The sequence below is a fragment of the Mobula birostris genome, chromosome 19, assembly GCF_030028105.1.
Source record: "Mobula birostris isolate sMobBir1 chromosome 19, sMobBir1.hap1, whole genome shotgun sequence".
Classification (NCBI taxonomy): domain Eukaryota; kingdom Metazoa; phylum Chordata; class Chondrichthyes; order Myliobatiformes; family Myliobatidae; genus Mobula; species Mobula birostris.
This window is the reverse complement of record NC_092388.1, coordinates 49,837,266-49,858,722: the sequence shown is the minus strand read 5'-3', so window position 1 is coordinate 49,858,722 and position 21,457 is coordinate 49,837,266. Positions and strand designations below refer to the sequence as shown.

The 21,457-nt window shown below is 43.0% G+C and overlaps 1 protein-coding gene across 1 annotated transcript in view; it reads right to left on the bottom strand.

Annotated features, from left to right (window-relative positions):
- Positions 1 to 12,385, bottom strand: part of LOC140212586 (lysophospholipid acyltransferase 1-like) — a 121,179-nt gene extending 108,794 nt beyond the window's left edge. The window contains exon 1 of the mRNA XM_072283564.1: positions 12,164 to 12,385. Within this exon, the coding sequence (XP_072139665.1) occupies positions 12,164 to 12,253 (90 nt within the window). The 5' untranslated portion in view covers positions 12,254 to 12,385. The remainder of the gene's footprint in view (positions 1 to 12,163) is intronic.
- Between the last annotated feature and the right edge of the window lie 9,072 nt (positions 12,386 to 21,457).

Below are 21,457 nucleotides of genomic sequence, written 5' to 3'. Positions count from 1 at the left end.
CCACACCCAAGGGTGAAAGGTCAGCAGGGAAGTCCTGCAGGCACATGGCCATAATTAGAGTGTAAAGGTGTGAGCCCCATTTCCTTCAATTTCAAAAAGTAAAGACAGATTTCAAAGAGCTGATGAGATTAGACAAATGATGAGGAACATTCTCAACTCAGCCAAAGTGAAGAAGGTCTCCAACCCTCTGACTGGGACGAGCACTTGAAGAGCGGTGATCTGCATGACTACAGAGCAAGGACCGGAAAGTGGGTAAAGCTGAACAGCACTTTTTAACCTAGCACAGGCAGAACAGACTGAAAACCTCCTTCTCTGTTAATAATTTTCCATGACACTATTCCTATGATGCTTCTCAGAGTGCATACGTCCGAGTAGACTCCAATGTTAAGTCAGGCCATAGCTATGATAAGCAGCAAATTGGAAACAATGTTGTTCTGACAGACAAGTGACCACTCTTTGCCAGGGACTTTTAAAGTCACTGCTTTCTTCAACTTATCTGCCTTGGGATTCTTCCAGTCATGTGCAACACTTAGAAATTAACACATTTGGTCTGGCAGAAGTGCAAAATGCAGGTTACTGATGGACTATTTTCCTGGGCAGCCAACCACATTATTTTTGAAAGTAGTCAGTGAACAAATAGTTTCAGCTTTGACCAGCTTCCTACAAGTGCATGCAGGTGGCCATCATCGCACCTCTCATAATTACTCTGTACTGTTTACAAATGAAGGAATCCAGTCCATTAAAAAGTGTCTGGTGGATAACCACAAGAGCATTTTTCTGTGAGCATGCATAGGATTCACAGAAGCTAATGTGGTTACTTCATCCTATGGAAATCCCTTCTCATCTCAAAGTAGACTTGCGAGCTGCTACTATACCAGGGAAATTCTTCTTAAAATATGGTTGATGACATCCCTAAAGCAATGCCAGAGTAAAATAATCAATTTCCACCTTTCCCTCCTCCATCCGTCTGCTACCCCATCTCACCTGGACCACCCATTACTTGCAGCTCTTGCTCCATCCCTTCAAATCTTTTAATACCAAATATCTTCCTTCTTTCAGTCCAGATGATGGCTCTTGACCCAAAACATCAACTGTCCATTTTCCTCAATAGATGCTGCCTGATCTGAGAGTTCCACATGCTTCTTGTTTGTTCTCCACGGTCAAAGACAATCTCAGTGAGCAAGCTGTCAACATATTGGCATTCCACTTCAGATGCCTGGAAAGATCGGAAAGACCAGAGAGAATGTCAGAGGGCTCTTACAATTGAGATAACATTGTACAGCCCTGCGAAGTTGGGAAAGAACAGAAGCATTTCAGCTGAGCAGAAGCAAACAGATATAAGGAATGCAAGAGAAGCCATTAGCTCCAAGACGACCTCCCTTGCAGATGTAAGAATAATCAACTGAAGCTCCCTGTGGCTCTCTACTGCTGAGGCTGTGGCAAGAGTTGAAGGAGTCCCCGAAGAAGCTGACGTCTCGACTGCAGGAGGCAGAAGGGGTAGCCCCAGCTAAATGTTTCAGTTTGGAGAAACTCAAACAGCAGCTACCGATCGAAGGAATGAGGAAGAATACGGATTCGAAGGATGATGTACTGCACATGTGGTACATGCTGCCTTTCGCTAACTTCCCCGTGATTGAGGAAGAGACCTTTGGCCCTTCTCCCACTGAGTCAGGTGTAGTGGGGAGGGCTAGCTGTGGGCAGTCTGAGTTACGGCAGGATCAGGAAGGAGTAGAGGCGGGGCCCCGGCCACGGGACAGGGGGCTCCGAGCTGTAGTGGTGGCCTGAGTGAGAGAGGAGTTGGCAAGCAGGCCCGAGGTATCCCTAGTAGTGTCTGAGCCTTGTGGGTTTAGGTGAGGGGGTACGGAGGTCTCAGAGGGTTAAGAAGCTCCCAGATAGGTTGGCCTATTTAGCGCCCGTGGGACGGGAGTAAGGTCCACTGTTTGGGGAGCACTGTCACTGTGTGTATCTGTGTATGTGTGTGTTGTGTGTCTGTAGGACTGGGTGGCGAGTTATTTAGAAGTCATGAGGACATGACTTTATTTGGTGGGGGGAAGAGTGTAAGGGGGCTTCGATTTTTATGTTACTGCGGAGGCTAATTAAAATGGCGTTTTTGTTATGTTAATCTGGGGAATGCGGCTTTGTTGTGTTTTAACGCTGAGAAAGTTTGCGCTAGCAGCTTATTGTGGTTTAGAGGATGATAAGAGGGTGCTATTAACCAATTGGGATAGTTGTTATGGTTTTGGTGTATTTGAAGATACTGTATGCGCGGGGTTTTGGGGCAGAAGGCGGGAGAGCGAGACAGAGGATGGACCAGGTGCTGTGAGTCCGCTAACGGGGTCGGACCCCCAGTGGGACGTTCGGCGAGGAGACGGAGACGGACTCGTGTGGAGCGTCTGGTCAACCACCGTTGTTGGTCCCAGGCGGCCGGTCGAGGTGGTCCGAGGGGTCACAGGGTGAAGAAGAAGGTCCTTGAGCTCCAACGGTTTTTGTGCACGAAGAGGTTGAACTTTGATAAGTGTGGCGCCTTTTATTTTCCTTTTATATTTTATTCTCTTTTAATTATATAGTTCCAGTAATATCTATAAACTGTAAATCATTTAATTGCATCTGGTGTAATGTCTGTTATTTGGGCGGGGTGGGGTACCTCACACAGCATCCACACAAACGAATTACCCAGTTTGGCGGGGCCGAGGCTGTTTCCCTAGACGACAGCGAGCCGAGCGACCCTGAGGGTGGCCGGGGGGCTGCATTAATGATAGCTATAAAGGGAGAGGTTGCACATCAGTGGCATTTGGACACTGACGAATGTAATCAGTTGCACAGGTATAGCGGCTGTGTGCCAAAAAAGATGAAATTTGTGTTGCCGAAAGTGAGTGAAGGTGAGTACACCTAGGGGCTGAAGCACTACACATCGGAACACAGGTGACTTGACAGTATCCTTGAATCCAAACTTATCACCTCAATCCTACTGCTCATTTTTGAGACAACCCCCTATCAGTAGGGATATGTTATGTGGGGGGCACTCACAACAGCTGTCCAATACAATCTCTGACCACGATATCCAGCAAAAAAAAAGAGGGATAGTACCACAGCACAGACATGGTATGATCTCTGTCAATTTTCTCAGCTTGGCTGTGCCACCAACTTCCACCAGCTGAAAAAAATCTTTTAAAAAAGAGTGGAAACTGAATGCTCCATTTCATCATCCCACCCACTCAGGTTAATTGCTTGTAAACACTTCTCTGCATTAAAGCAGTGGCAAAGATGCTCCAGGCTTGGCTTAAAAGTTAGATCAATCTGTTCCCTTTGTCTTAAAGAAAATCAGACAAGGGAAATACTGATATTTTCACATTCCTTCTACAATTTGAATTTATTGAGGCATCCCACAGATACAGTGGAAATCCATAATTCCTTCAATACACACTTGATAACTGCTTCAGAGTGGCCTTAACTTGTGGTCAAAGTACAAATCCTTTCCACTGACTTTGAAAATACTTAAGAGATAAGAGATTGGGAGATGGAAAGGAAAAGGACTTGTTTTGCTGTTGTTATTTTGTTGTTTGCTGTGTTCTGCATTGTTCTGGCCAAGCTCTGTGGTACACTGACATGATGTAGAGCTGGGTTGAGAAGTGGCAGATGAAGTTCAATTAGAAAAGTATGAAGTGATATACTTTGGAAGGTCAAACTTGATGACTGATTACAAAGTTAATGGCAGAACTCTTAGCAGTGTGGAGGAACTGAGGGAATTTAACATTCAAGTCCATAGATACTTCAGGTGGTTAAGAAGGCACATGGAGTGTTGGCCTTCACTAGTCAGGGGATTGACATCAAGAGCCACAAGGTCATGGTACTGCTCTATAAAACTCTGGTTGGACCACACTTGGGAGTATTGTGCTCAGTTCTGGTTGCCTTAATATAGAAAGGATGCAGAAGCTTTAGAGAGAGTACAGAGGAGATTTACCAGGATGCTGCCTGGATTAAAGAACATGTATTATGAGGAAAAGTTGAGCAAGCTAGGATATTTCTCTTTAGAGCAACAAAGGATGAGAGATGACTTAGAGGTGTACTAGATGATAACCATAGAAAAGGTGGACAGCCAGAGACATCTTCCAAGGGTGCATGTGACTAATCAAAGGGAACATAACTTAAAAGTATTTGGAGGAAAGTATAGGGGGTATACTTCAGAGGTAGGTTTTCTTTTAAATACGGAGTGTGGTAGGTGTGTGTGCACCACACTGTCATGGGTAGTGGAGGAGGCAGAAACACAACAGATATTTTTAAAATTCTTAAGATAGGCAGATGGATGGAAGATAAATGGAGGGCTATGTGGGAGGGAAGGGTTAGATTGATCTTGGAGTAAGTTAGAAGTTTGGCACGACATTGTAAGTCAAAGGACCTGTACTGCGTTGTCCTCTGTTCTAATTCAGAATCAGGATCAGGTTTATCATCACCGACATGTGACGTGAAATTTATTAACTTATTCGTTAATTCATTTATTTATTGATTTATAAGACTGGCATTTAGATCTGGTATACAAGGAGTTACAGATCGTGATGCGTAACTCCTCTCTACATGCTTGCTCTGGCCTTACTATTATTGACCACGCCACCATAAAAGGTTGTGCAAGTTTGAACTGAAGTTACTTCTGGCAGTAATTGAATTTTCATGCTGATGAAAAGCAAACACTGAGTTGTGAACTAGCCCCACCAAAAAAATCAAACCACGGTTCCAGTTAAAATTAAATACCATGAAGTAGACTAATGGACCAATGATGTCTATTGATGACCCTTGGTGGAGGTTCTTCAAATCAATTTCATTCATCTGAAGTTTTAAATAATAAAAATGTATCTAATAATATAAATGAATCTAACAAATATTTAAATCAGTTTGAGCTTCTCATTGATCTAAAACCATATTATCTGCACGACTGAAAAGTCATTCCTTCTAAAAATGCCTGCGCAATGTGACAAAAATGACTCTTAGCCATCTTCATAAAGCAGCACCACTTACCGCCTTTTTGGTCACAATCAATGCCTGCATTTCAAATAGAGCTCAAATAGGAAAATCTATTCTCTTTTTTCTTTGGGGTTAAGGAGAAGTAGAAGACATTCACATGTCAGCATCATTGCTCTTTGACTGAACAAGACTGGAAGCTAAGTCGTAGATGGTGAAGTTGGGCCCCCAAAGGGCTGAAACTACAGATAGGGCTTTCAACAGACAATCTTACTGGGATTGAATTACACCATACTGTCTTGCTGATTAATATATTTGCAGCTGAGCTTGGTATCAGAAAGCCAACCATGGTCATCCTGAATGTTGACAGGTGGAATTTAATTCTCACAAGTGTAAGGTGATGAATTTTGGAAGACAATTAAGTGTAGGATGCATATAGTAAATAATAAGGCATTAAGGAACTTTGATGAGCAGAGATGGACCCTGTTGTTAAAGTCCATAGTTCCCTTAAAAATTGCAAGGCCTAGACCAAGTTGATATGGAAAGGATTTTTTCCAATAATGGGAGAGTCAATGACCAGACAGCATGGCCTCGAATATCCTGTGGAATAGAGATGCAAAGGAATTTCTTTTGTCAGAGGGTAGTGAATACAGAATTTATTGCCAAGGTGACAGGAAATCAGAATCTTTTATTCTCCATGGCAGGGATGTCAAAACGAAGAGGCATAGGTTTAAGATGAATTGCAGTAGATTTATGGGGGATTTGAGAGGAAAGTTTTTTTTATTTGTTATACACAGTTTTTGATATCTGGAACTGACTTCAGTGAATTCCAACTGAAGTCAGATACAATGGCTTTGATTAAGACAATTTATAAGCAGTTAAATAGACAAGATGTAGAAAGGTATAAACCTAATGAGGCAAATGGAATTAGTGTAGATGGACAAAAGATCAACATGGGCATGGCGTGCCGAAGTACCCGTTTCTTTGCCGTACAGTTTCTCAACTCTGACTACAACTCAGGGACAGTAGACCTCAGCTGCTCTTTGAAATCTATTTGAAGGCTATGTTGAAGTTGGTATAGGTTATCAGTCTGTGTTATTTGACAGCACTGTCACTGATAGCTTCCATCACTTTCTCACGATTACAGAACAATCATGGGATAATTAACTGATCAAATTGTATTTATCCTTGTTTTGTGGTAGATTTTACTGTTGAGCAATACTTGAACAGCTTGGTCAGAAGTCGGGTTAGTCCCGGAATATAACTGCTCAGCAAAAATTTATTACATTCAGTATGCTGAACATCTTTTGTGGAGCAAATCAGACAGATATCTGTGATGTTGGGACATTAGAGGAACAATAAACTTGTTCAACTACTCAGCAGTTGCGGCTGAAGATAGCTGTGTTGTTTCTTCTCTCACACATGCATCTGAGACCCACCATTAATGATGCGGTTGTTTGTAGAACTATCCCATCCTGTTAAGTTCAAGTTTGATTGTACACATATACAACCAAATGAAACAACATTCCTCTGGACCATGGTGCACCCACAAAACATATATCACACACAACACATAAACCAAAATATTGTCATAAATATCTTAATAAAAGCAATACACACAAAATGTTGGAGGAACTCAGCAGATCAGACAGTATCTATGGAAATGAATGAACAGTCAACGTTTTGGGCCAAGACCCTTCTTCAGGACTGAACAGGAACAGGGAAGATGCCAAAATAAAAAAAAGTTGGGAGGAGAAGGCAGATAGCTGGAAGGTAATAGGTGAAGCAAGCTAGGTGGGAAAGGTCAAGGGCTGTAGAAGAAATCTGATCGGTTGTAAAAGATCAGAGTGGGGAATAAGGAAGGTGGGGTGCGGGGATTTGTTTACCAGAAGGAGAAATTGATAGTCATGCCACAGTTGGAGGCTATCCAGACGAAATATAAAGTGCTGCTCTTCCACCCTGAGGGTGGCCTCATCTTGGCCCAAGAGGAGGTCATGATCAATATATTGGAACAAGAATAGGAATTGGAATTAAATTGTTTGACCACTGGGAAGTCCCACTTGTGGCAGATGAAGCAGAGGTGCTTGACAAAGCTGTCCCCCAATTTAAGACAAGTCTCACCAATGTACAAGAGGCTGCCTCGGGAGCACTGGACACAATAGACGTTCCCAGCAGGTTCACAGGTAAAGTGTTACCACACCTGAAAGGACTGCCGGGGCCCTGAATGAAGGCAAGATAGGAGGTGCATGGGTGGGTGTAGCACTTTGGTTGCTTGCTGGGATAAGTGCCGGGTGGGTAATTAGTGGGGAGGGACAAATAGACAAGGGAATCGCAAGAGGGAGCGTACCCTGCGAAAAGTGGAGAAGGGGAGGAGGTAAAGATATGTTTACTGGTAGGATCCCTTTAGAGATGGCGAAGTTGCGGAGGATAATGTGTTGGATGCCGAGGCTAATGGGTTGGTAGGTAAGGACAATAGGAACACTATCACTCTGAAAGTGGCAGGAAAATGGGGCGACCACGGATATTTGGGAAACGGAGGGGATGCAAGTGAGGGGAGCATCAATAGTGGAAGAAGGGAAACTCCATTCCTTAAAAATAGCGGAAACAGAAATAGATGCGATGGAGGTGAAAAAACTGAGAAGTGGGAATATCATTTTGTTTTAACAGTAGATAAGGTGAGAAGATGTATAGTCGAGATAACTGTGTGAATCTGTAGGTTTATTAAAGATGTTGATTGACAGTTTGTCTCCAGAGGTGGAGACAGAGAGATAAAGAAAAGGGAGGGAGGTGTCAGAGAAGAAAGTGAACAAGGACAGGGTGGAAGTTAGAGGGAAAATTGATAAAGTTCATGAGCTCAGTACTGGTTCATGAAGCAGTGTCAATACAGTCATCAATGTAGCGGAGGAAGGGTTGAGGAGCATTACTGGGAAAGGCTTCGAACATTGACTCTTCCACAAAGCAAATGAAAAGACAGCCATAGCTGGGCCCCATGCAAGTACCCATGGCTACCCCCCGAGTTTGGAGAAAGTGAGAGGAGCCGAAGGAAAAATTGTTCAGGGTGAGGACCAGTTCTGCCAGATGGAAGAGGGTGGTGGCTCGACTGGTCCTCACCCAACTACAATTTAAAATGCATGTAGTGCGGAGCACAGGTAAACAGTAAACAGCTTGCTATCCTAGTAATGAGTCCATGGTGATGGCAATCTTTAGTCTTACAGAAAAGATGTTGCTGTCTCTTCTTGACTAGTGAGGTGCTGTTGTGGATCTAGGTTATATTGTCCATTATGTGCACACCAAGGAACTTCTGCTCTTCACTCTCTCCACAGCAGAGCCATTGATATACAATGGAAAACAGTCGATCTGTGGCTTCCTGAAGCCCAATATCATCTCTTTTGAATGTTCCATGTTGTCTCCACTCAGGTTGTTGTTCTCATGCCACTTGACAAACTGTTAGTTGTTTTGGTATCCATGACTATGATTAAATGCACTAACTTCAGAGCTTTGATCTGATCAATTGATTGTACGATTGGTTAGCTGTCAATGACATGCTGCTCCCAGTTTATCACACAGATCACCTGTATTCTGGTTGACACCTCTTCTTTATATACTGCTTCTGTCATACCCTTCCATGCAGATCAATGAACAAGGGTTACAACTCTTTCAAAGTGAAACATATGCTGGGCCACAAAGACTACAAGTTGTGGTGAAACGCAAAACATATGGAATGAGGAATACTTTTACCTAAAAATACAATTGTGTTTTTACTTTTTTCTTGTTATCCAGTAACTGCCTGAAAAATCACCTACAATAGTTTTCCTTTGACCATTTAGCCCTGCTGTGCCCCAAGAATCCACTTCTGATTTCTCACATATTTGCTTCCTCAGCAGGATAATCTGAGGATGCACCAGTTTCCAGACGTTCACTGATTATAGCAAGTCCTACCTCGCCAGCATTTCTCTGAATCTCCTTCACTGCTTTTCTTATACTCCTTGTCTATTTTCGAATAAGCAGAAATTTTCTACCCTATTTTCTCTAGCCCTTCTCCTGGCCACTACAGGAGATTAAACCATAAAGTTAAAGTCCTATTTGTTCATGGATTGAGCTTTCAATGTAAGCGCCTTACCACTTTGAAAACCACCTCTGTATTATCAATTATCACTATACCTAACTCAACTCAGTTCCTGCTGACGCTATCATCTAAAAGACATAGGAGCAGAATTAGGCTATTTGGCCCAGTGAGTCTGCTTTATTATTCAGTCATGGCTGATTTAATATTCCCTGTCAACTACTTTTCCTGCCTTCTCCCTTTACACCTTTGATATCTTCACCAATCAAAGGCCTATCAACCTACACTGTAAATATGCCCAATGACTTGGCCTTCACAGCCATCTGTGGCAATGAATTCCATAGATTCACTATCTTCTGACAAACAAAATTCCTCATCTCTGTTCTAAAGGGATGTTCCCTTTGGTCCTAGGCTCTTCCACTATTGGAAACATCCTCTCCAAGTCTATTTTATCCCACTAGGTTTTTCAATATTTAGTAAGGTTCAATGAGCTCCCACATCATAATTTTAAACTCTGGTGAGTATAGTGCTGGAGCCAAACATTCCTCATATGTTACCCTCTTGTTCTCATATACCTCCTCAGGACCTTCTCCAATGCCAACACATCTTTCCTTAGTTTTGGGCCCCAAATTGCTCACAATATTCCAAATGCGATCTAACCGATACCTTATAAAACATCAACATTACATTCTTACTTTTATATTCTAGTCCTCTCAAAATAAATGCTAACATTTTATTGGCCTTCATTACCATTGACTCAACCTGCAAGTTAACTTTTAGGGAATTTTGCACTCAGAATCCCATATTCTTTTGCGCTTCTGATTTCTGAATTCATTCCCCATTTCAAAATAGCCTATACCTTTATCCCTTCTACCAAAGTGCATAGCCATACATTAACCTGTGCTGCATTCCACCAGCCACCTCTTTGTCGATTTTCCCAACCTGTCCACGTCCCTCTGCAGATTCCCTGCTTTCTCAGCACTACTTACCCCTCCGCTTATCTTTGTATCATCTGCATACTTGACTATAAAGCTACAAATTCTGCTATCTATATCATTAACATATAACATGAAAAGCAGTGAACCCAATACTGACCCGCTGGAGAACATAAGTCACCACAGCCAACCAAAGAAACCTCTTTCATTCCCACACTTTGCCTTCTGCCAGTCAGCTCATCTTACACCCATGCAAGTATTTTCCTGTAACGCCATGGGCTCCTATCTTGTTTAGCAGGGTCATGTGCAGCACTTAGTCAAATGTCTTCTGAAAATCCAAGCGTACAATAATTGTTGGCTCTGTCTACACTGGCTGCTACTTCCTCAAAGTATTCCAGCAGGTTTTTCAGGCCTCACCTTAAGGAAACAGTGCTGACTTCGGTCTATTTTTATCACTTGCTTCTAAGTACCCCAAAATCTCATCCTTAATAATGGATTTTAAAATCTTACCAACCACTGAATTTAAGATAAGCAGCCTATCATTTCCTGTCTTTTGCCTGCCTTTCCTCTTAAAGAATAGAGTGGCATTCGCAATTTTTCAGTCCTCTGGAACCATTCCAGAATCTAGTGATTCTTTAAAGATCACTACTAATACGTCCATAGTCTTCAATTCTACATCTTCTGATCATATGTCACTAAGGATTTGAGTTAATTTTTACTGACAACGCTATCCCACTCCCTCTACCCACCAGCCTGCCTCTTTGATAGAATGTGTATCCTTGGTCATTTAGGTCCCAGCTGTGATCTTCTTTTAGTTATGACTCTGTAATGCCTGCAATATTGTATCTGCCAATTTCCAACTACGCTAAAAGCTCACTTACCTGTTCCAGATACTGTGCACGTTCAAATATAACGCCTTCAGGCCAGTATTCAACATCCCTGTTCTCAAATTAGTCTCCATGACCTTAAATTCTTATCCTTTTCAAATTTCTGTCTTTATTTTTATTCTGGAGATTTCTGAGGTAAACGTCCCCTTTTACCTTAACCATATTTTTTTTCAGTCTGTTGATGAACCCACCCCCCCTCCCACTCTTAAGCTTAAAGCCCTATCCACATCCCTAGCTATTTGATTGGCCAGCAGCCAGGTCCTAGCAAAGTTCAGGTGGAGGCCATCCATCGTAATAGTTCCATTCTTCCCTGATGCAGGTACCAATGCCCCAGGAATTCAAACTCAATTCTCCCACACCAATCTTTGAGCCACTCATTTAACTCTCTAATCTTATTGACACTATGCCAAATTGCACTTGGCTCAGGTAGCAATCCAGAGATTAAAAGTAGAAAATTACCTTTTTGGTTCTGCTTTTAAATTTAGTCCCTACCAGCTCACATTCCCTCAGTAGAACCTACTTCCTTGTTCTAACTACGTCGTTGGTACCTACATGGACACGAAGTGGATCTTTTCCCTCACACTCCAATTCCTCTGTAGATCAGATAAAATGTCCTGAACCCGGGTACCAGGCAGGCGACACAGCCTTAGGGACTCTCGACCCTTGCAAGTCTTTGTTCCTGCTTGATTTGCGTAAACCAATAATCCATTGGCTGTCATCTTGAATTGCACCCTAAGTAAACTGGCATTGTTCCAAATCGCGATTCACATACGACTCTAGTAATTACTCACATACATATTTTTTTTAAGTTTATCTCTCGTTTCAAACTTTCACTTTAGTCTGCGGTCTCTGCATCTCAAGAACTGTCCTCCTGTACAATTTCCAATTTCCTTCACTGCACCAGTTATCTATGTCTTCAGCCTCTCGGTCTAAAAGCTTCTTTGCCGACCCACCCAGAATGTGGCTAAAACTTCTATCTACCTCCCCAAATAATCCTGTATCATGCTTCCTGTTAAATTCCGATTGCAGTTCTCCTGAGAAGTTTCACTATGTCAGAAGCAAAGCTGAGTTTTAAAGAGTGCCATGTGCGGAACCTTCAGATTACACCTGTTGGGGATGCGCCAACTAACAGCAAATATCCATTCATTCGTCTGAGGCAGAATTGCGTCCAGCCCAATAGAAAGTCCCTCGGCAATCTGGCACGGTGGACAGTCTTGCCGCGGTTATGCGAGCAGGCTCGGAATGCAAACTGGGTCGTGGAAAAAGAATGAGGGAGCCGAAGCATGGGAAGAAATGGCTGGAATAGCGGATCGCGGGCTCCTTACCTGGTCCAGCGGCACGTTGAGGAACACGCTGAGTGGGTGCAACACCCTAGAACCTGTGGTTCTGAAGGGAATGCTTGGCTGTTCTGCCATCCTACACCATGATGACGGCTCCCGGTCGAAGGAAGTGTCAACAGCACCGCATGGACCGTACAGAAGGAAAACACCGCCAGCCACCGGCAAAGCGCGCTCAACCGCAACCACCCTCTTTCCGTCGGCTGGCGGGCTTCGGGCTCCACCCCCTACCCGGCCCCACCCAACCCAGCGCTGTGCCCGCGACACCCACACTTCTCATTGGCCCTCCTGGTAGGAGAGCGAGAGGAGGCCGCATGCTGATTGGCTGTCAGGAATGTCACTCGGGCTTGAGTCGTTACGCCGGAGCTTTGGTGGCTCTGGGTTGGGCTGGTGTCGTCTGAATGAGGTGTCGGAAAATATTTCATGATCTTGGCGGAGGATGGGCTTAACTTTGGAAAAAAAACTTGGGGCACTTGAATGAAACTCTGTGATGTAATACGTCTTTTTAAAAGTATGTTGTGTTTTTTTTAACAAAACGGCTGCTGAAGGAGTGAACTGTCAGGAATGAATGCTCAGAAGCATATCTGGGTTACCACGCCGCCAAAGGGGCATTAGATTTATAGATTAGAGGTGTGTAACCTGTTGCGATGACCTGTGGTAAACCTGACTAATTGCATTTTTGACAAACTTCCAAGATAGTTTAAAGTTTACACCCTACCTGATCAAATCTATCCACCCCACGATGTTAATGATTGTTGTGATTAAACATAACTCGCGCGTACAAAGCCAAGCCCTTGATTGCCAGTTTTAACATACCACACATTGCTCAGTAATTGGCGGAGACTTTTCAACCTTATAGATGCCTGGTGCTTCAGAAATCAAGCTGATTCATCCCACTACCTCCCCCGTCCCCGAACACAGAAAAGTAATGTGTTTGTGTTCAGGTAATGCTTTAAAATTTTCCTTCTTTCAAAAAAAAAGGGTACGGGTTTGGCTAAGTTTAACATGGGTTTTACATTGTTTTAAGGTTGCTGAATCATTGGCTGGAATGCAAAGGGAGTTTTCCCACACGTGTTATCATTTCTGCAACACATTTCATTCACTTGTGTTATTCCCAGAAACCTGTTGGAAACATATATGACAGAAAAGGAAACGTAGAACAGCAGCATAGCCAACTGTTGAGGTTAGAAGTCTAATTTCAATAGAACTGGTATGTAAGGAGTACTTCCTCCAGTCATTCCTTCTAATGACTCCACAACACAGAAGGAGTACTGTTCTCAAATTTGAATGTTCACAATCATTTGTCTCCATCTAAGTTTATTTCAGGATCTCCTGCAAGCCATGATCCGAACCAAAAGATCTACAGCTCAGTGAATACCATTGTCCAAATACACTGTGTCGTTGTCCTGACACTTTAAATATTTCTTGTTGCTATGTTTCTACCCCGCATCCAGCAAGCTTCCTGCTGGAAGGAAGCTAATCTTAAGAACTATTGGGAAGCTCTTCAACATGACCTCCACTGCACTCCAGATCTGAAAATATCCAAATCTCAATAACTGAGCTGCAGAATTTAGACCTTTGTGTGTGCCTGGAAGCTGAGCTCCAGTACATCATCAACTTGTTCACTGAACCATTCAAAACCTTAGGCCTTACATTCATCAACTGCTAGATAATGATTCTTTACTGATCTTCCTTGGCTGCACAACACTGCCCTCTGACACTGTGAAACTCTGCAAAATGACATTACTTTTTATTCATTTGACTTCATTGACTCGTTGACTTCATTAACTTTGCCTCCAACTTTCACCCTGCCCTCAAGTTTACCTGGTCCATTTCCAACACCTCCCTCCCCTTTCTAGATCTTTCTGTCTCTATCTCTGGAGACAGCTTATCTACTGATGTCTACTATAAGCCTACTGACTCTCACAGCTATCTGGATTATTCCTCTTCTCACCCTGTCTCTTGCAAAAATGCCATCCCCTTCTCACAATTCCTCCATCTCTGCCGCATCTGCTCTCGGGATGAGGCTTTTCATTCCAGGACGAGGGAGATGTCCTCCTTTTTTAAAGAAAGGGGCTTCCTTTCCTCCACCATCAACTCTGCTCTCAAACGCATCTCCCCCATTTCACGCACATCTGCTCTCACTCCATCCTCCCGTCACCCCATTAGGAATAGGGTTCCCCTGGTCCTCACCTACCACCTCACCAGCCTCCGGGTCCAATATATTATTCTCCGTAACTTCCACCACCTCCGACGGGATCCCACCACTAAGCACATCTTTCCCTCCCCCCCCCGCTTTCCGCAGGGATCGCTCCCTACGCGACTCCCTTGTCCATGTGTCCTCCCCAATCCCTCCCCACTGATCTCCCTCCTGGCACTTATCCTTGTAAGCGGAACAAGTGCCACACATGCCCTTACACTTCCTCCCTCACCACCATCCAGGGCCCCAGACAGCCCTTCCAGGTGAGGCGACACTTCACCTGTGAGTTGGCTGGGGTGATATACTGCGTCCGGTGCTCCCGATGTGGCCTTCTATATATTGGCGAGACCCGACGCAGACTGGGAGACCATTTTGCTGAACACCTACACTCTGTCCGCCAGAGAAAGCAGGATCTCCCAGTGGCCACACATTTTAATTCCACATCCCATTCCCATTCTGATATGTCTATCCACGGCCTCCTCTACTGTAATGATGTAGCCACACTCAAGTTGGAGGAACAACACCTTATATTCCGTCAGGGTAGCCTCCAACCTGATGGCATGAACGTTGACTTCTCTAACTTCCGCTAATGCCCCACCTCCCCCTTGTACCCCATCCGTTATTTATTTATATATATATACACACACGTTCTTTCTCTCTCTCTTCTTTTTCTCCCTCTGTCCCTCTGACTATACCCCTTGCCCATCCTCTGGATTCCCCCCCCTCCTTTTCCTTCTCCCTGGGCCTCCTGTCCCATGATCCTCTCATATCCCTTTTGCCAATCACCTGTCTAGCTCTTGGCTCCATCCCTCCCCCTCCTGTCTTCTCCTATCATTTTGGATCTCCCCCTCCCCCTCCCACTTTCAAATCTCTTACTAACTCTTCCTTCAGTTAGTCCTGACGAAGGGTCTCGGCCTGAAACGTCGACTGTACCTCTTCCTAGAGATGCTGCCTGGCCTGCTGCGTTCACCAGCAACTTTGATGTGTGTTGCTTACTTTTTATATTCTCAGCAGAGTCTTTCAGGAAAATTTATATTTAATTATTAAAATGCCAGACCTGGTACAACAACCATGGATCTAACAGCAAAAATGATCCCTGCCTTTCTAGGTGTTTCTGATAGAAAGCACCTCAGTGGCACTAGAAAGTGTCACAGCTATAATGTAGGCAAATATATTCTGTGAAGCTGCAAAGTTGTAAAGCATGATAAAAGGCTCTTGGTCCCACTGACCATCGAGCCTACGTTTACACTAGTTGTGGGCTAATCATGTTTTTTTCTTCCTCCCCACACTCCCTCCAGTGTCTACACACTTGGTGTAATTTACAACAGCCAATTAACTGACCATCAGGCACTTCTGTAGAGGAAACCCAGTGCGGTCACAGGCAGAGCATGTGGCCTCCATACATCACTGGAGGTCGGGGTTGAACCTGAATCACTCAAGCTGTAAAGTGTCAGCTTGACTAGCTATGCCCCCCGTGCCTCCCATGTACTCATTGATCTCTATCAATCAACAACCAAAGCGACCAGATTTGGTTGTTACAATATTGATTGTCTTTGAATAACATTAGATGTCTATCTCAAGTGTATATAAAGCCTCGATTTAATCTCAAGTTTGACGGCAACTGCAAGAAAAGACTAGAATATTGGCCCAAGTTTGTGCTTATGTCTCTGGAATTGGATTTCAATTGTCATACAGACAAGAACAAATCAAGATTGACACTTAGAGCAAGCATTTTTAGTCTATTGCAGCTCTTTTGAGTTTTAACCAACCCACACAAGGTGCTGGAGGAACTCAGCAGGTCAGGCAGAAACTATGGAAGGAAATAAACAGCAACAGACAAAAAAAAAATGCCGGTGAACGCAGCAGGCCAGGCAGCACCTATAGGAAAAGGTACAGTCAACGTTTTGGGCCGGGACCCTTCATCAGGACTGACAGGGTCCCGGCCTGAAACGTCGACTGTACGTCTTCCTATAGATGCTGCTTGGCCTGCTGTGTTCCACCAGCATTTTTTTTGCGTGTGTATTGCTTGAATTTCCAGCATCTGCAGATTTCCTCGTGTCAAGGAAATAAACAGTTAATGTTTCGGGTCATGATCCTTTATCAGGACCGGAAAGGATGCAGAATAAGAAGGTGGAGGGAGGGGAATGAGTACAAGCTGTAGGATGATAGGTGAAGCCAGGTGGGGAGGACGGTGGGTAGGTGGGGGAGGGGTTAAAGTAAGAAGCTGGGAGGTGATAGGTGGAAGAAGAAGGAATCTAATAAGAGACAACAGTAGACTGTGGAAAAAAAAGGGAAGGACGAAGGGAATTGAAAGACAGGTACGGAGAAGAGAAGGGATAAGAATGGAACCTGAATGGAGAAGGGAAAAGAGAGGAGGAGGAGGTTAGAGAAATTACCAGAAGTGTGAGAAATCAATGTTCATCTCAACAGTTTAGAGGCTACCTAGATGAAATATGATGTGTTACTCCTTTAACCTCAGTATGGCCTCATCATGGAAGTACAGTAGAGTTTGTGTGTGTTGCTCAAGGTTTCCAACATCTGCAGTATCTCTTGTGTTTATTCTTTGAGCTTTATATTTAAATGATGGTGCATGTTTGCGCTTTAAATTTTCCAGGCACTTGAATCCCTGGCCTTAAAAATTTGGAAGTCAACGGAAATATTTTCTTTGTGTCCTTGTCAAACATTTCTTTTTTTTATGGTGTAATGTTAAAAGCAGCATTGGATCCACCCTGCAAGAAATGAAAAAACATACCCTACAAAAAATTGTAGTAAAACATTTGTTAAACAGAACATTGGAAAATTTGAGTTCATCGAGATACGTTTTATTGATAGCCAACCTAAGAACTGTTAAAAAATGAGTAGCATGTTAAAAACTGGCAAAATAAATTGAAATATGAGGAGGTGAATCTCCCGTTTTCTGCAATTTAAAACTTTCTTCATTTCTTTTCCAGATTTGATGAGGCAGGCTGTGATTCCGAGGTCATGACCATGAAATACAAGCTGGTTCAAGGGATTCAGTTTGACTTGCTGAATATTTTTAATTTTTAGTTTCAGATTTCCAGAATTTGTAGTGTTTTCTTACAATTTCACGTTCTTGTTAAGTTCTCTTTGCTTGTTAGATTCATAATTTCTACTCACTGGAATTGATTAGATCAAAAAAAAATTAAATATTGTTAATGCTTTGATCAAATTAATTTTGACTTGCTGTACTATGAAGTTGGGCTGGCTGGCTGGTGTAGTGGCATCATCACTGGTCTCCAAGGCAGATGGTCCCGAGTTCAAACCCAGCTGGGTCCCAACCTGGACAGCAGCAGTATCTGTGCAGAAAAATTGCCTGCAATCTACTTCCATATTTTGCCATGAAAACCCTATGGTCCATGAGGTCACAAAGAGTTGGACTCGACTTCATGACTGAACAACAAATGAAGTTACTTCAACATTAATATTTTATGCTTTTTGAAAATTATTTTCACAACTATTTTGCTATTCAAAAGAAAATTTGTAACTGAACAGGAAATTATTTGATTTTTTTTTCAACCTTAGCACTTGTAGCATTTACAGTTTGTTAAATCTTCTCTTGTTTTCTGCTCACACTTTCAGCCTGTCTTGGTATATACATAAATCTGTACATGTTTAATATAGTTACATTTGAATTTTTTTTAAGAATATTGGTTCTTGGGTCATTGTCACCTGAAGGAATGGCTCAATAGTGTCCAGTGCTCAATGTTTATCAGATGAAAATTACATTAAGACCATAAGATATAGGACCAAGAAGTAGGCCATTCAATCATGGGCTGATCCAATTCTTCCAGTCATCCCCACTCCCCTGCCTTCTCCCCATACCCTTTGATGCCCTGGCTAATCAAGAACCTATCTATCTCTGCCTTAAATATACCCAATGACTTGGCCTCCACAGCCGCTTGTGGCAACAAATTCCACAGATTTACCACACTCTGACTAAAGTGATTTCTCCGCATCGCTGTTCTAAATGGACGTCCTTCAATCCCGAAGTCGTGCCCTCTTGTCCTAGACTCCTCTACCATGGGAAATAACTTTGCCATATCAAATCTGTTCAAGCTTTTTAACATACAGAATGTTTCTGTGAGATCCCCTCTTATTCTCCTGAACTCCAGGGAATACAGCCCAGGAGCTACCAGATGTTCCTCATACAGTAACCCTTCCATTCCTGGAATCATTCTTGTGAGTCTTCTCTGAACCCTCTTCAATGTTAGTATATCCTTTCTAAAATAGGGAGCCCAAAACTGCACACAATATTCCAAGCATGGTTTCACGAGTGCCTTATAGAGCCTCAAAATCACATCCCTGTTCTTATATTCTATACCTCTAGAAATGAATGCCAACATTGCATTCGCCTTCTTCACCACCGACTCAACCAGAAGGTTAACCTTTAGGGTATCCCACACAAGAACTCCCAAGCCATTTTGCATCTTTGCATTTTGAATTCTCTCCCCATCAAAATAATAGTCTGCCCGTTTATTTCTTCCACCAAAGTGCATGACCATACACTTTCCAACATTGTATTTCATTTGCCACTTCTTTGCCCATTTCCCTGAACTATCTAAGTCTCTCAGCGGGCTCTCTGTTTCCTCAACACTACCCACTCCTCCACCTATCTTTGTATCATCAGCAAATTTAGCCACAAATCCATTAATCCCATAGTATAAATCATTGACATACATCGTAAAGAGCAGCGGTCCCAACACCAACCCCTGTGGAACTTCCACTGGTAACTAGCAGCCAGCCAGAATAGGATCCCTTTATTCTCATTCTCTGTTTGCTGCCGATCAGCCAATGCTCCACCCATGCTAGTAATTCCCCTGTAGTTCCATGGGCTCTTATCTTACTGAGCAGCCTTGTGTGGCACCTTGTCAAAGGCCTTCTGAAAATCCAAGTACCCCACATCTACTGCATCTCCTTTGTCTACCCTGCTTGTAATTTCCTCAAAAAATTGCAGTAGGTTAGTCAAGCAGGATTTTCCTTTCAGGAAACCATGCTGGCTTTGACCTATCTTCTCATGTGCTTCCAGGTATTCTGTAATCTCATCCCTAACAATCAACTCCAACCACTGATGTCAGGCTAACAGGTCTATAGTTTCCTTTCTGCTGCCTCCCACCCTCCTTAAATAGAGGAGTAATATTTGCAATTTTCCAGTCATCCGGTACAATGCCAGAATCTATCGATTCTTGAAAGATCATTGTTAATGCTTCCATATTCTCTCCAGCTACCTCCTCCAGAAACCGAGGGTGTATTCCATCAGGTCCAGGAGATTTATCCACCCTCAGACCATTATGCTTCCTGAGCACCTTCTCAGTCATAATTTTCATACTTCACATACTTCACTTCCCTGACACTCTTGAATGTCTGGTAAACTGCAGACTGTGAAGACTGATGCAAAATACGCATTTAGTTCCTCTGCCATCTCTGCATCTCTCCTTACAGTATCTCCAGCATCATTTTGTATTGCTCCTATATCTACCCTCAAACTCTCTTTTACCCTTTATATACTTAAAAAAGCTTTTAGTATCTTCTTTGATATTAGTCGCCTGCTTCCTTGCATAATTCATTTTTTCTTCCGAATAAACTTCTTAGTTTCCTTCTGCAAGTTTTTAAAAGCTTCCCAATTCTCTATCTTCCCACTAGCTTTGGCTTCCTTGTATGCCCTCTGTTTTGCTTTTACTTTGGCTCTGACTTCACTTGTCAGCCACAGTGATGTCTTTCTTGCATTAGAAAATTTCTTCTTCTTTGGAATATATCTGTCTTGCATTTCCCTCATTTTTCACAGAAACTCCAGTCATTGCTGCTCTGTTGTCCTTCCTGCCAGTGTCCCTTTCCAGTCAACCTTGGCCAGTTCCCCTCTCATGCCATTGTAATTTCCTTTATTCCACTGAAACACCGACACATTGAAATTTAGTTTTTCCTCAAATTTCAAAGTGAACTCGATCACATTGTGATCACTATTCCCTAAGGGTTCCTTACCCTTAAGCTCTCTTATCACCTTCAGGTTATTTCACAACACCCAATCCAGCACAGCCAATCCCCTAGTGGGCTCAACAACAAGCTGTTCTAAAAAGCCATCCCTTAGACATTCTACAAATTCTCTCTCTTGAGGTCCAGTACTGGCCTGGTTTTCCATATAACCATATAACAATTACAGCAGGGAAACAGGCCATCTCAGCCCTTCTAGTCCGTGCCGAATGCTTATTCTCACCTAGTCCCCACCGACCTGCACTCAGCCCGTAACCCTCCATTCCTTTCCTGTCCATATAGCTCTCCAATTTTACTTTAAATGACAATATCGAGCCTGCCTCTATCACTTCTACTGGAAGCTTGTTCCAGACAGCTACCACTTTCTGAGTAAAGAAGTTCCCCCTCGTGTTATGCCTAAACTTTTGCCCCCTAACTCTCAACTTATGTCCTCTTGTTTGAATCTCCCCTCCTCTCAATGGAAAAAGCCTATCCATGTCAACTCTATCTATCCCCCTCATAATTTTAAATACCTCTATGAAGTCCCTCCTCAACCTTCTACGCTCCAAAGAATAAAGACCCAACTTGTTCAACCTTTCTCTGTAGCTTAGGTGCTGAAACCCAGGTAACAGTCTAGTAAATCTTCTCTGTACTCTCTCTATTTTGTTGACATCTTTCCTATAATTCGGTGACCAGAACTGTACACAGTACTCCGAATTTGGCCCCACCAATGCCTTGTACAACTTTAACATTACATCCCAACTCCTATACTCAATGCTATACTTTATAAAGGCCAGCATACCAAAAGCCTTCTTCACCACCCTATCCACATGAGATTCCACCTTCAGGGAACTATGCACTATTATTCCTAGATCCCTCTGTTCTACTGCATTTTTCAATGCCCTACCATTTACCATGTATGTCCTATTTTGATTAGTCCTACCAAAATGTAGCACCTCACACTAAACAGCATTAAACGCCATTTGCCATCTTTCAGCCCCCTCTTCTATCTGGCCTAAATCTCTCTGCAAGCTTTGAAACCCTACTTCATTATCCACAACACCACCTATCTTAGTATCATCTGCATACTTACTAAC